Source organism: Tursiops truncatus, chromosome 8, assembly GCF_011762595.2.
Source record: "Tursiops truncatus isolate mTurTru1 chromosome 8, mTurTru1.mat.Y, whole genome shotgun sequence".
In the NCBI taxonomy this organism is placed as follows: domain Eukaryota; kingdom Metazoa; phylum Chordata; class Mammalia; order Artiodactyla; family Delphinidae; genus Tursiops; species Tursiops truncatus.
In genome coordinates, this window is record NC_047041.1 from 5,650,776 (window position 1) to 5,665,965 (window position 15,190).

At 46.2% G+C, this 15,190-nt stretch overlaps 1 protein-coding gene across 1 annotated transcript in view; it reads right to left on the reverse strand.

The window, feature by feature from the left end:
• The window catches only part of FLI1 (Fli-1 proto-oncogene, ETS transcription factor), a 113,028-nt gene extending 98,095 nt beyond the window's left edge, over positions 1-14,933 (reverse strand). The window contains exon 1 of the mRNA XM_019941642.3: positions 14,555-14,933. Coding sequence (XP_019797201.1) covers positions 14,555-14,572 — 18 coding nt within the window. The 5' untranslated portion in view covers positions 14,573-14,933. The remainder of the gene's footprint in view (positions 1-14,554) is intronic.
• Positions 14,934-15,190: the final 257 nt, after the last annotated feature.

Below are 15,190 nucleotides of genomic sequence, written 5' to 3' on the forward strand. Positions count from 1 at the left end.
GAGTTGTGCCCAGGTAGGTTCACCATCAAGGCTTTCTAACGAGTATTGAAGGAAGGGGTGGAGGATGAGGCTTGCTGTCACTGCAGACAGCTGCCTCCCTCCGGTCAGAAGGGAGCTGGAAGAAGCATCAGCCTGTGGAAAACGCCACTCGACCCGGTCGGTCCATCTCTGATGAGACCGACTGCCTCACTGACAGCTTGTTGATGCTGGCTGGCTGCTTTAAGAGGGACTCGTGTGTTTCCCGTAACACTCCCTTGACCCTTCCAGAGGAACTGAGCTCAGAGCACCCCTCCCTCCCAGCGGTGGGCACACCAAGGTGTCTACCTTCGGTCATATTCCTTATTTTCCCACAAGAGCCACCTTCACCGAGGCATCTGTCTCTCGCTTTCGCCTCGTAAATGTGCTCGTTTTGTGCACATACAGTAAACATTCTCTCCTGTTTCCAATTATTTTGAACAGTTAAGCATGCAAATGTCTGAGCAACATTTATTAAACTTCTGTGGACTTTTAGGAGGAAAAAAAAAAGATGAACCAACAAGAATCTGAATCATCAAAGAGCTCTTACAAAACCAGCATTTTGAGCCTTTAATTGGAAATGAATCAGAAACAGGCATGTGAAATTTCCCATGAAATACACACAGGGTTTAAATTTTTTTTATAAAGGGTGCTCTGGGCAGAACAAAATCTGGGTTATACACAGTCCAAACTGATGGGAAGAAGTCACGAATTCCGAGGTGCTCCAAACCCAGCCCCGCTCTGCAACATCTTCCCATGCAAACTCTGGGAAGGCAGGGAGCGGGGACCACAGTCTCCCTTTCTGGCCTTACAGATCCAGTAAGTACATAGGGAACCACAGATCTCCAGAAGGAAGAGCTTAGAGGCCCCAAGGTCCAGAGCCGCAAATCCACATGTCTGGATGCCTTTCCTGAGGCACCCTGGGAAAATTCTCCGCATGCCAGTTTCCTGAAACACATTTCCAGAAAAGTAGTCTGCCCTTCCTCCCTCCCCTTTCTCGAAAAGTGCAGCAAGTACAGGTGCCCCTCAAGTCCCTGACCTCTGGGGAAGTCCTGTGTTGCACCATGGACCCCATTTGAGCACGATCACCTATACCCATTGACCGAATATGCTCTTACTGTTGAGAAAGCCAAGGTCAGCACAGTCGGCCCTTCTTTCGGCAGGTTCCTCACCCCCAGGTGTAACCAACCGCGGAGGTAGTAGTATTTCTGACCGGCGGTTGGTTGAATCTGTGGACGGGGAAGCTGCAGCTACGCAGGGCTGACTGTAAGGGACTTGAGCACCGGCGGATTTGGGTATCCATGGTGGAACCAACCCACCGGGGATACCGGGGGATAACTGTACCTATATGGTTTTCTACAGACAGCATTTTGTGGGCTGGGAGAGATAACGCATGGATCTTTGTTCTAGGATTCCTGACCGGTCATGGACTTAGGTACAGGGCTGGCAGCAGAGTTCAGAGCCAGCAGCAGAGTACAGAGCCGAGAGAAGAAAGATCTCTTGCTTTTATGTATAGGTGCAGACATTCTAACCCTCTTCCCCTGGCATCCCCAAAGCAGGTTATGTGAGGCTTAGCACCTGCCCTCACACACTCCCCTCACGCCATATAGTTTCTGAGTGATTTTCTGAGGAAAATCGGCGCATTGACACTTAGAGATGATTACACTGAGGATTGGGCTGGGAAAAATCCATATGAATTCCCCATGATAATTCCTCTTGTCTTAAAAATACCTCTCTTGCCAGGGGAGCTACATTTCAGTTTCAATTGTTTTCTATTTCAAATCAGTGATCTTTGTAAAGAGAAGAGCTGCACTTGGGTGGCTGCATGACTGCTTAGCTGCCCGGGTGGCTCCTATGGAAAGTGCGGTGTTTGATCCCACAGGAGAATTACACAACGGCCAGGGAGTAAGACTGAAAGGCACAGAAAGCAGGAACGCCTGTGGATTCGATAAGTCTTGCTGTCTTTGCTTCTGGAAACACCCTTATGGTGGAATGTGTGGTTTAGGGGAATGGAAACCTGAGTTCTGCTGCCAGGGTCTCCCGCCCAATTCTCATCTTTAGACACATCACACCTTGAAGACTCAGTTACCTCTTCTGTGCAATGGCCTCTTGTGTTCTAACAATCTCAGGGGTACTCAAGTTGGCAACTTGCAATATTTGCATTAGGGAATTTGACAGAGATATGAGCGGCTCTCTTAGTGTTCTCTTCTCGCCCGGGATTACACTCAAGGCCTTTCAGAAATAACGTGTAGAGGAAGAGGTAAGGCCAAGTGGTAAGGGGTGATGCGGCACCCTCCAGGCCAAAGAAGGAAGCAGCGCCTTTACCCCAATTTCTGGAATGTCTTCTTCTGTTGATGTCAATGACCCTTTGGATATAATTGGAAGCTTCTTTTCTTATACGCATGTTTCTAGAGTTAGAACTTCACACACAAATAGGCTGAAATCTCTAAATAAGAGAGTTTCTTTGCTGATGGATTATGTTGAATCAGGGTAACAAAAGCACAAGCCCTATACACAGAGATATTCCATGTGACTCCCGAAGGTGTATGTGTGTACGGGGTCGGGGGGCTCATGCAGTGTCAGTGAGGAGAATGGGTTAATTTTCCCGCTTTGAAAGAAATCGAACTACAACTATGATGAGTTTGAGTGCCTCCTTGACCCTCATCATTGCACCCAGGGTCCACCATGATGCCATACAGGGTGCCAGGAAAAAAACGCAAAGCCAGGCACTCGGCCTCCGCATTGAGAACGAAAAGTTTAAAATAATAGGTTCTTCAGGGCTAAATGATGTTTGGTTCCAAGGATCCTTGGAGCTATGGTTTTCTTTGTTCTGCCAAAGGAAAAAGGAAATACATCAGGAAGCTGGGCCAGTCCACAGGAAGTCTCACTTGAGCTGATAAAAGGAACTGATGTGAGGTGGCTGGGGATGCAGTTATAAGTCAATCAGCCTTGAAATAACAAGAAATGCTATTCAGGAGAAACTGGAGCCTGAAGTTAGCCTTTCTCGATGATTTCCTTTTAACCCTGCAAAACATTCCTTTCTTTGTGTTTTATAGAAACCCCCCAAAACCAGGGCTTTCTTTTAGTGTGTGTAGTTAGTGTGTGTATATGAGTGAAAGAGAATGAAAAAGACAGCAAGAGTTAGAGCTGGAGAGAGGAGGAGAAAACACAGAAGGGTACAGAAGGAGGTATTGTCAAGTCACAGAATATGCTATTCTCTACTGAGCTACAAAACTTTTTTTTTTTTTTAATCATCTTGGTAGCTCATTAAAGTAAAACAGAACCTGTTGGTTTCCTCCTCGCCTGCCTGCCTGCTCTCCAGTATACCTGCCAGCTAAGTCAGGCAGCGACGCTCACCTGGGGAATAGAGAGCTGAGGCCTTCTTCAGGAGAGGGTGTGGAGGGTGGAGCGAGGCCACGAATCTGCCCAGTGCGGACTGAGGGTGGGAGTCTCTTAGACAAACACCACTGCCACCTGCAAGGTCCTCGAGAGATGGGTTGGACATGTGTGTGGCAAACTGGCTACGGATCACAGTGGCTAAGCTCTATGAATTTCAGAGGCTAACAGGATAAAGTCCAAATCATTGCTTTTCCACTTTCTATCTTGATGGCCTTGGGTAAGTCACTTCACCTCTCCAAAATGAAAAGAGTACATACAGCATAGGATTGTTACAAGGATCAAAAGGGAATGTGTCCTAGAGAACAGACTTGTGGTTGCCAAGGGGAGCGGGGGAAGGAGGCAGAATGGATTGGGAATTTGGGTTGAATAGATGCAAACTATTATATGTAGAATGGATAAACAACAAGGTCCTACCGTATAGCTCAGGGAACTATGTTCAGTATCCTGTGATAGACCAAAATGGAAAAGAATATGAAAATGAACATACGTATATGTATAACTGAATCACTTTGCTGTACAGCAGAAACTAACACAACATTGTAAATCAACTATATCTGAATTAAATAAATTTTTTAAAAAGTATGTCCATAAAGGTGAAAACAGATATTGGCACATAGTAAGAGCTCGATAAACAGCTCCTTCTTTTTCTTCTTCTGACTGTGATTACCCATCCTCAACGCTATTCCCCTCAGATGGAAGGTGAGTGCATCTCTTACTCTCAGGTGAGGGGTAAGGAAAAAATGGCCTCAGCAAGGGCCATTGGGGCTCATGCAAAATGGTGGGCGATATGGTTTCCAGCTGAACTGGGGCCTTTCAGGGTTGACTGTGTCTGCCCAAAGCCTAGCACCACTTCCTGTTTTAAGAAGAAGAAGAAAAAAAGCCTCCCAGAAAACTCATTAAGAGGCTCAAAATTCTTTCTGGACATCAAATATGTCCTCAAAATAAAAATTTTTTTTTTTTTTAAAGAGTAAGTGTAAATGAATCAAAACCAGACGAATTCAATTTCCCTTCAATTAAACAGAATTTTTAAAAAGTCCAAGGAAAAGGCACTTGGGACCAAATGTGTTTTGGGTTTTAAATGAGACCAAATTGGGGGAAAGAGTGTAAGACCCCAAAGCAGAGTCAGGCCCCATTGTTAGCTTACATTAATGCAAAGGGATTAACACAGCTCCAGTGTCACTTGGTAATAAAAACACCAGCTCACAGAAATTCAGGAAGCACCTCCTAAGACCCCCAGCCTCCAACTGGCTGCAAGAACACTCTGTGACTTATCCTTGGGATTGTGGAGAAGAGCCACATGGGCCCAGATGGAACCTCTGTGAGAAGTTCAGTCGCCCACGTCCCCAAATAAGAAATGCTATTAAAGCCTGCCTGGGATCAGAGTCTTATAAACACGGGAGCTAAAAGAAACTTTTGAAATCATACCTTCAATTTATAGATGAGAACATCTTTAACGTGAGGAAATTTACACAAATGCTGATGGCGTGAAGTGACTTGTTTAAGATCTCAGAGCTCGTTTGGGGTAGAATTGGAGCTAGAATTCAGGTCCCCGGATTCTTGGCTGGACAATTTTTCTCCATAGTTTACTGTGAAAGTGAGATCCCCAAATCTCTGAGATCAGCACTCTGGGTCTAGAATGATGGTGCTCAGCTTACTTTTTACAAATCTATTTCTAATTGTCCCTCTTCATTTTTTACATCAGTTTTTGAAATTATAAAAGTAATATATACTAGTGATTGAAAAAGCCAAACACCACGTGTTTATAGTGTGAAAAGTAAAAGTCTACTTTTTCCTGCCCAAAGGCAGCCCCTGTTTAAAAAAAACCAAAACAAAAAAACCAAAACAAAGCAAAACACTGAAAACGCACACATAATGTATGATTATTTATGCATAGACGATTTCTGGAAGGGTCTATCCAGAAACAAACAAACAAACAAATAAATAAATAAATATTTTCAATTTTCTTTACAGAAATGGGACCACATATTTTGTAATTTGCATTCTCCCATGTATTAGTATACCTTGGAGAACTTTCTAAGTCAGTGTATATAGACAATTGATTTTATTCCATTCAACAATTGCATGATTTTTTTTATATGAGTCTTCTAAAATTTATGTATCTAGTTCCGTACTGATGGACGTTCCGATTCTTTTCAGTTTGGGCCATTTCAAACAGTGCTACAATGAACATCTTGTATGTGTATCTTTGGTATCCGAGTGAACATGTCTGTCTGATACATTTTTAGATTTGGAATTATTATCAAATTTGTATAAATACCTAACATCGCCATAATTGTTTCCAAATTGCATTCCAGAATGAGTGTAGCAAGTTAGAGTTCCACCAGCAGGGATAGAGAGCGACATTTCCCCTTATTCTTTCTAACATGAGGCATTATTAAGCTGTTTTAATCTGTGCTATCCTCATAGGTAATAACTGTTGGAACTTCATTAGTTTCATTTGAATATATACATGCTTGAGATTCTTTTCATATGCTTCTTGGCCATTTGCATTCCTTTTTCTAGCAGTTATTTGTAGCATTTTTGCCTATTTTTCTGCTAAGAGGTCTACCTTTTGTTTATTGATTTGTAAATGGCCTTTATATCTTAGGACACGTGCCCTCTGTTTGATGTATGGGAAATCTTTTTTCTCAGTTTCTCATTTATCTTTTCACTTGACTTATGGCATTTTTCTTTACATTAATATATAGAGGAATTAGAGCTGAGAAAGGGAAAATAATAATAAGAAGGAGTTTCCTTGGCTGAAGCCCCGGACTTCCAAAAATGTCCATACAATGGACTAGTATCGCCAAGAATAAAGGGTCAATGGAAATTATAAGCTGGGTGTTACTCTTGGGAAAATGTGCCTACATTTCCTTATAATAAAAAGCCACAAATAAAGATTCCCCCAGTGAGTACTGCTTCTTTTGGAAACTCCAATAGTCAGAGCTTAAAATCAGTAAGCAGAGAAACTTCTACTCTCTAGAAGCCTGGAAGAAACAGTTGAAGGCATCCGGCTCTTGTTCGTTTATGTGGAGTTCTGTGGAGCACGGCGCCTCGCAATAGTTTTCAACACTTAGTTGAATGAGTAAACGCACGAATATGAATTAAGTGATAAATACCTGAAGACAAAAGGACTCTCAGGCATAAGAATTTTGATGTAAGTATATGCATCTATATAGATTGCAAAAGCAATGACGACTCACGAGCTGAGTAATTTTATAATATTAACCTGTTTGTTTTCACATTTCTGCTACATGAACAATATTGCAAAATTGTTCACTCTCAGACTTCTTCCCATGAAAAATCAGTGAATTCCCATATATTCAGACCTACCAACCCTGCTCCTGGTATGTTAGATTCCAGTAGACACGAGAAAACCACATATGTCTAGAAATGCAGAGTTAAAGTTCCCGTGACACCTGTAATGCTGGCCGCTTGCAAGTGTGCACTGGGATGTGACATACCGTCTTTTGTTACCTGGGACACATGGCACTGTCTGAGTAAATGGGCCCTGCCGTGGGGAACACATTCCACATTTCAAGTCTGCATTCTCTTGGAAGTGGCTTGAAAAATTACATACTCTGGAATTTTGATCATGATCTAAATGGCAGGCACATTGCTCCCCAAAGATGAGAACTGTCTCAAATATTCAGTATTTTGGTTCATTTTTGTGGGTATAAGCCATTTTGAAGCTGTTATAAAGTTGATCTGAATTATCTGAAAGTGCATCTGAACACACAATCTCTGATCCTGCTTGGAAAGATGGTGCTAACTCTCTGAGTTTTTGGTTTGCTTGGGTATTGAAATGTCAGTATTTCTAAGTGCGGTGACGGGCCCAGCAAACCGATGAAAGTCTGTCAGATCTGTCTGAATTTCCATAGAAATTGGATTTGAGTTTCAGGGAAACAACTTTTCCTTTTGTCTCTTCTCACTTACTCTCTGCTGACTCATTCTCAAAAGGAACTAAAGTGGTAGCCCAGGATAGATGGCCCCGTTGAAAAGACAGCTTGTGGTGAAATCTCTAGAACAACTACGAAAGAACACAGTCAAAGGAGGGAAAGGATAATCACACTTTTATGAGATCTGGTGAAACAGAGTTTCTCCTCCCTCTCTTGACTCCATATTTAATAAACAAACATCTTTAAACACAGCTGATAGCATGGTCTGGGGGCCTGAATTTATCACTGGTTTTCTAATCCTTTCTGCTGCTCACTTCTTATGGCCTCTGATAAGTGATGCAGCCGCTTCCATCTCCATTTCTTAAGGAGCAGGGTGAGAACAGGAAGTCTTCTGAAATGTGTACAATTACCTAGATCACCCCTCTATTAAAAATTTTGTGATTCCTCCTTTCTATGTATTTGGTAAGACCCAAATTCTTTCTTATGGTATTTAAGGTCGTCCATAATCTAATTCCACCCAATATTTCCACTCTTACCTTCTCCTTCATATGCCCCTCCCGCAACAAAAGTATTCCACTTTCCTAGAAAGCCCCTGAACCATATCTTCCTGTGCAAGTCCTACCCATCCTTCAAAGCCAAGAGGCAGTGTGACTGGTGTGTAGAAAAAAACAAGTATTCTGTAAACAGAAACCCTGGGCTTGAAAACCAAATCTGTCACCTATTAGCTGTCATCTTAGGCAAGTTACCTAACCTCTCTGAACCTTCATTTCTCCCCGATAAAACAGAGTTGTGATGATATTACTTCCCATAGGGTTGTTTTGAGGATTAAATGCAAGGGTGTATGTGAAAGTACTTTGTAAACAGAAGGGACTAAACACATAACTCTCATTATTCAGTCTTTCTGTGTCTCTCCAGTTGAAATTGCTCATTCGTTCCTTGAGGCTAGCAGAACACTACTGCATTCTGCTGTGCAAACACACACACACACACACACACACACACACACACACGGCTTCTCCTCCTGCTCTGTCTCGAGGGCAGCAGCCCTTTTGCCACCAGCCTGGTGTCTTGATATTATTTTTTTTTTTTTTTTTTTTTTTGCGGTACGCGGTCCTCTCACTGTTGTGGCCTCTGCCGTTGCGGAGCACAGGCTCTGGATGCGCAGGCTCAGCGGCCATGGCTCACGGGCCCAGCCGCTCCGCGGCATGTGGGATCTTCCCGGACCGGGGCACGAACCCGCGTCCCCTGCATCGGCAGGCGGACTCTCAACCACTGCGCCACCAGGGAAGCCCTTGATAGCATTTAATACCTAGTTCAGCTCCTGCCTAACAGCCATGCAGCAGACCTACTGACCTGCATTGCTACAGCTGGCATCAGCTTACGATGCCAATGGGGTTAAGATGACAAATTCCCATAAGGCCAGCTAGCTTTGTACGGAAAAGGGTTATTCCATAGATTGTCTAATTCTGTCAAATGTCCAAGATATTGGTCCTACGGGTGATAATGTGGGGATAGACACACCCCATCCATTGCCTCCGGGGAAACATCTCAAAGTCCGTGGGCTACTGATGTTGGGTCTATCAGGTCAGTAGAAGAATTAGAGTGACATCACTTAGTAATACTGTCCCACTGATGAATTAGCACATGAATGGGATGAACACTATAGATAAACATCATTAAAGCAACAGAAAATGAAACAGTGTGTAGTCTTCTGCAGAGAGAAAGACATCTGCGCAGCTCTGAGATTTCCAAAAATGCTATTATGGCTGGCTGAAGATTTTGTGAGCTTGTGTGTGTGTGTGTGTGTGTGTGTGTGTGTGTGTGTGTGTGTGTGTAGATAGTGGCCAATGGCCTTTAGTCTTCTCAGTTTGTCACAAAACAACAAACAAAAGATAGAAAGACTGTTTCAAGACAGGCCAAAAAGGAAAGTCTTGTTATTCAAAACTAAACAAAACAAAAAAAATATTCTATACCTACATAATGCAACTGCATGTCTAAAATGAATGAAAATAGTAGGGGTTTTTTTTTTCATTCTAACTCTAGACAGTTGGACCCTAATCTGAAAATCTTTCTATCAAGCTTCAGGTAGAATGAGACTTTTCCCACAGAAGACGAGGACCTTGCCGATGGCCTGAGTGTTGACTTACAATTTGGGGATATTTTCTGACGTTTGAGGGAGGATAAAGGCCTCAGACCATTCGAAATCCTGCCTGGTGGTTCATCATCATCAAATTTTCCCAACTCTTTTTTTTTTTTTTTTGGCTGGGGCAACTCAGTGCTAGCATTTGTCTAATATTACATTTCTAAAAAAGAGGTTTGGTTTAAATCAACCACCTTTCAAAACCAATACCAAATTAACTGGTTGACCCCAAATAGAAAGAGATATCGAAATCTTAAATCTTACATAATGTGGTTATTATTGAAGACCTACTTAATACACAGACTACATATCTTGGGCCACAAGATATGTTCTAATGCATCTGAATATATTTTATTTAAATAGTCAAATATTCAATTATTAAAAGAATTGAAATAGGAATTCAGCCCACCTGTCCCTGGTCTGTAGAGCGGCCTATTGGCTATTTAAGTAAAATACTCTATTTTTTGTTGTCTCCTGATTATGGAGACCTTGTTTGTCTACAGAAAGAGAAGGGTTTATTTTGGAAAAATAAAAAAATATATTATGTAAAAACCCTATTCAGAAATTTGGGATTTTTTTATGAATTATGGAAATAATTCAAGATGGTAGCAGTACATTTTTCATTAAATAACAGAAGTGTCTTTAGTCTAAAGAGTCAGGTTCTCCATGATATTTTTTAAAACCTTATCTCTCTGTCTCTGTCCCTCTCTGTGCGTCTCTGTTTCTGTCCCTCTGTCTGTCTGTCTGTCTCTCTTTCGCACACACACACGCACACACACAGAAACACACTGCCTCCAGGGTTCTATAACTCATAAAAATGTAAAGAAAGCAAATAAAATGTTCACGGTATAGTGGAAAGAACACTAGCCTGAGGGTTAGGAGCCCTGCATTCTCACCCTGACTCTGTCACTAGTCAACCATGTGATCTTGGATAATTCAGTAAACCCTGGGCCTCAGTTTCCCTTCTCATAAAAGGAGGATATGCAGCTAAATAATCTCTAAAGCTCTAAAGTTGCAAACCTGAAAACTTGAAGTTGCACAGCAGCTGAAGTGGTAGAAATTATTCACAAATAGGATTCATTGTCGGGTAATTCCCCGAGGGAGGCAATTCTATGTGGTCACGGGACAGAGAAAAAGACACAGCCTGTTTCGCCTGGAGTTCTCGTGAATCTAGGCGCTATGAAGGTTAAAAAAAAAAAAAGATGCAGGTGGGTGAGCGGTTCACTCTCAGAGTGAAGGCAGCATCCACCTCTAATGACAGAAGTAAAGTCTCTGTTCCCGGGTATCCATCTCTCTGCTGCTTTCTCCCGGGATCCCATCCTGAAGTTTCCCGTCTGGACATGCACTGTCAGTGGTAACCTGCAGCCTGGGCCAGTCTGGCTCATTGACTCTGCTGGTTTTCAAAGCCCAGCCGTCACCTCAACCCTCCTTTCCCGTTTTGCTCTCCCAACATGTACTGGTTGTGTGATGCTGAGGTAAAGGATGAAAGCTGATAGTATCTCTGCTCAACTGCCACTTCATCGCAAGCATCCTCCCTGACCATTCTGGCTGATACAACCACATCGCTTTCTACTCCCTAACCTGCTTTACTGTTCTTCAGAAGTTGTATCACCCTGGACATAGAATTATTTATTTATGTGTCTGTCACCTCCGCCGGAGTGTAAATTCCAGCAGGGTTTTGACCCCTGTTTTATCCTCAACACATAAACCAGAGCCTTGGAACATAAGACCCCTAATTAAGATTCACAGCATTAATGAAATACCTATTATAATAAATCCATACCTATGATCTAATTTTCTGGCCAATCGATCCCCACAAGCCCTGTCCCCAAGGAGAAATTCAACTAATGTACAGTCAGCGAAGGTACCAGACTTTATTGAATCCTTACTGTGACCTATGGTAAGAGGTTCTTTGGCCCCATTTTATAGATGAGAAAACTGAGCCTCCAGAAGCTTAGTGCCTTGCTATAGGACACGCAGCAACTGAGCAGCAGAACTGAGAATGAACCCAGGTTTTCTGACTCGGAGTCCCCAGCTCATTTCCCTATTTCATTCACCAGGTCTGCATTTTCTCTGACTGTTTCCCCATCTTTAATGGTACAATGTGCATTGACTGAATCAAGCTTCCCTAGATGAAATAAGTAGATTCAATTGAAGATTGCCTAGAACTAAGGTGCAGTTTTGGAAACCAGGTCATTCTTAAGGCAGCAACCAGTATCACGTGCTTTTCAACAACTGATACCATCACCGTGGGGAGCAGGGTGGTATAGGGTGTTGTTTAATATTTAGGCTAACTTATCTGTGGCAGAAGAACAGGAGAAGGCCTCCTGCAAACTTTGGTGCTCCCAACATGATGCTCGGAGCCTTCCCAGGAGACATTCTTGGAGAGGAGAAGAGAGTGTAATACAGAAGGACTTACTATAACAAGGGTGATGAAGTTAAGATTTTGTAATCACACGAAGTTGTGCAAATTATACACAAAGTAAAGAGCTTCTACAAAGGAATCCAGACTTCCCTGGCATTCTGGACCAAACAGCTCCCCAGTGATGAGACCCAGAGGTATTTTGAAATATAAGTATGCTTCATGTATAAGGAAGAAATACGCAGGTGCATAAAAATCACATGCCAGAATTAGTCAAAGATGACTTGTCAAGGCCATTCAAACTGGGAACACACATTCTGAATCTGTGTCTACAAATACGACATGGTATGTGGTGTCTTCTGACCTCTCTCAGCCCAGAACTGGATTTCGTGGACATGTAGGTACATGTTCTTGCAAGAGCATGTGAGCGTGATATTTTAGGAACTGAAAGGATTGGAAAGGCACTATTGTAGATGTAATTTAGTCCCACTATTTCACTTTTACAAAGAGTTTGAAGCTCATACTGGCTGAATGGACTGTGCATCCTCGCACAGAGACCAGAAGTCCCCTGGCCTCTCCTTGTCCACTGTCTTCTCCAAACACAGCGTTTGAACCAATGTGGGATTGGGGTCTGGGAACCCCGAGATCCGAAGGTCACCCGTGAACAGGAAACTGTGGCTTTCACACAATCTCAATACCAAAATATACACTAAACACTCAATCCTTCAGAACGCTGGGCAGTGAAGAAGCCTGCTTGAAAAGTCACTGCTTTGCCCACCAGAAGAGCAGCCAGGCGACCTGGATCAGAGACAAGGGTGCTCCGGGGGAGGGTCTGGACAGGACTCACAGGCTCCCATCACCCAGGTGAGAAGGAATGCTGTCACTCCCACCCGGGCATGACGTGCCAGGGTCCTGGTCTAAGCTTGTTCTCATTGACGGCCATGCCAATCCCTGTGTTTGCAGCTACCGAGGTTAGCACATCCTGGGTTCACAGACCACAGCTTCCTCCTTACCCTCAGGGCCTGTGCCGAGAGGTCTGAGCATCGGGGAGATATTGCTGCACTTCTCCTTAGGGTGTCCACATCAAGACCCCGGAGCCATCTTACCACCCTTCCGGGTCAGCTGGAGGCCTTCTGGGTAAGTGGCAAGCATCCTAGTGAGGGAAGTTTTCTAGAGAGGAGCATCTTATTATTAAACCAGGGATACTGAGACACTTGCACGCACCCACCAATGAGAAGAGAAACTGGCATGAAATGACCGGTGGGTGACCACCTCCCTACAGGAATGCCCTCTCACCCATGCACTTTAAACTGGAGGAACCCAGGCTCACAGAGGCTCCCTTCAACCCAATACAATCAGTAATCTCATCTCCACATTTTCAAGTTCCTGCTGTTGGTGCCTTTTACTTAAGTCAGCATATTTCAAACTTTCAGAGAGAGAGAGAAAAAAAAAACTTAGAAAATAAAAACCACTACCCCACCCAAATGATAAAAATCTCCTGAATTCTCCAAGCCCAACATCCTCTTCCTCAGCCCTGAGCAAAGACTCGATTCCTCTGGGTTCTGGGAATGGCGGGCTTTGCCAGTCCCCACCTCACCAGCCTAATAGCTTTTCCAGACCGACTCGGGCTTGGTGTTGGGGGACAGCCTCGCAGCCAACTGCTGGTCCCATTCATTCCTCTCGGGCCTCTTAAGGCCAGTCTCATTAGGGGCTGTCCCTCCTCTCTGCTTCTGGCTCCACTTCCCCCTTCCAGAGGGAGCAGGCAGTCAACCCTCGTGAAGTCTGCGGTGAAACCCGGACCCTCACCCGTCCCTCTGGGCTGCACTTGGTAACGTGGACCCAGGCGCGAGGCGCGGGGTGAGGCTAGGGGCTGGGGGGTAGTAGGCAGTCGTCCGGGCCGCCGGCACAGGGCCGCTCACTTTAGGAGGAGCGGCTCCGCAGGCGCGGGACCCTCTTCGAGAGGCCGGTGGGAGCCCGGGCGCGGAGCGCGGGAGTCGGGCGTGCGGAGCGGCGCGGACCGGCCGGGAAAAAGATGCCCCGGTGGAGGAGCGGCGAGGCCGGCCCGTTAGTCCCGAGGAGCCGGCAGCTCCCGAGCGCCGAAAGCCCGGCAACAGAAGTACCAAGAGGAAGGGAAACCGGCCCGCGCTGACATGTAAACAGGGCTTCCATCTGGAGCAGCCCGCGCACACAGAGCCCCAGACACACTCACTCGCACCCCGATCCGCCTGCAAGCAATCCACTTGCCTGCCCCTGGGCCCTCCCGGCAGGGGCCCGGGCTGCTGGCGGCTGCCCGCCCGCCCCCGCCGTCTTCGGCCTCGGGGGAGAGGAAGCCGGCCGCCGGGCGGGTGCCCAGCGCCGGGGCCGGGGTGCCCGGCTCGCCGGGTGGGAGTGGTGGCCCCGGAGGTCTCCGACCCCCGGCTGCGATCGGCGTCCGGCTCCCCGGGTTTCACCCTCCGCCGCCGCCGCCCGCAGCCCGGCCGGCAGCGCGATGGGAGGGGGCCGGGCTTCGCTCCGGGCAAGGGGTGCGGGGGAGATCGCCCTCGGCGGGGAGCCCGGCGGCTCGCCCCCGCCTGCGAGACTCGCCACACGAGCGCGGGAGGAGACGGCGCGAAGCCGGGGCGCGGAAGGAAGGGAGAGTGGCCACGTCTTCCGGGACCCCGGCGCCCCGCGCCCAGCCTGCCCGCCGCCTCGCCGCCCCGGCAGACCCCAGCGCTCCGCGCCCACCGCCCGGTCGCTTACCTTAATAGTCCCGTCCATTTGGCCAAGTCTGCAGCCGAGCCCCCCAATATTCCACACATTGACCCGGTTACAGCCTGACCTCGCAGCCCCTTCGGATTAGCCCGGCGCGGCCTCTCTGGCGCCCTGGGCCCTCCCTGCGTGCCCCCCGCGAGCGCCCTGCCCTCGCTCCCCTGTGCACGTTTGTTGTTGTAGCGGAGCGAAAAAGAGACAGTTAACCGGATGAAACTTTTTTTCAGCTAATTTTGGGAAGTGACTTCACTTTGCGAATGGGGAGGAAGTCCTATCTCTCTCTCTCTCTCTCTCTCTCTCTCTCTCTCTGTCTCTCGCTCTCCTCTCTCTTCTCTTCTCTCCCCTCTGCTCTCCCTCGTCTTCCCTCTCCCCCCCTCACACCCCCTCTTCCTCCCCTCCGCGGGTCCTGCTTTTCGCATCACACACACTATATAAATACACGCGGAGATGCCCAGATACATTCATGCGCTGCGCCCACAGGATACTTGCTCCCGGGAGATAAGAGCGAGCTGGGAACAATGCCGGGGTCCACGCCCAGCGCCCGCGCCCTGATTCCCGCAGTCTGCATGCCTCCCCCCACACCTTCCCCCAAAGTCCAACACCGAACGCCTTTGGCCTCCTTCCTTT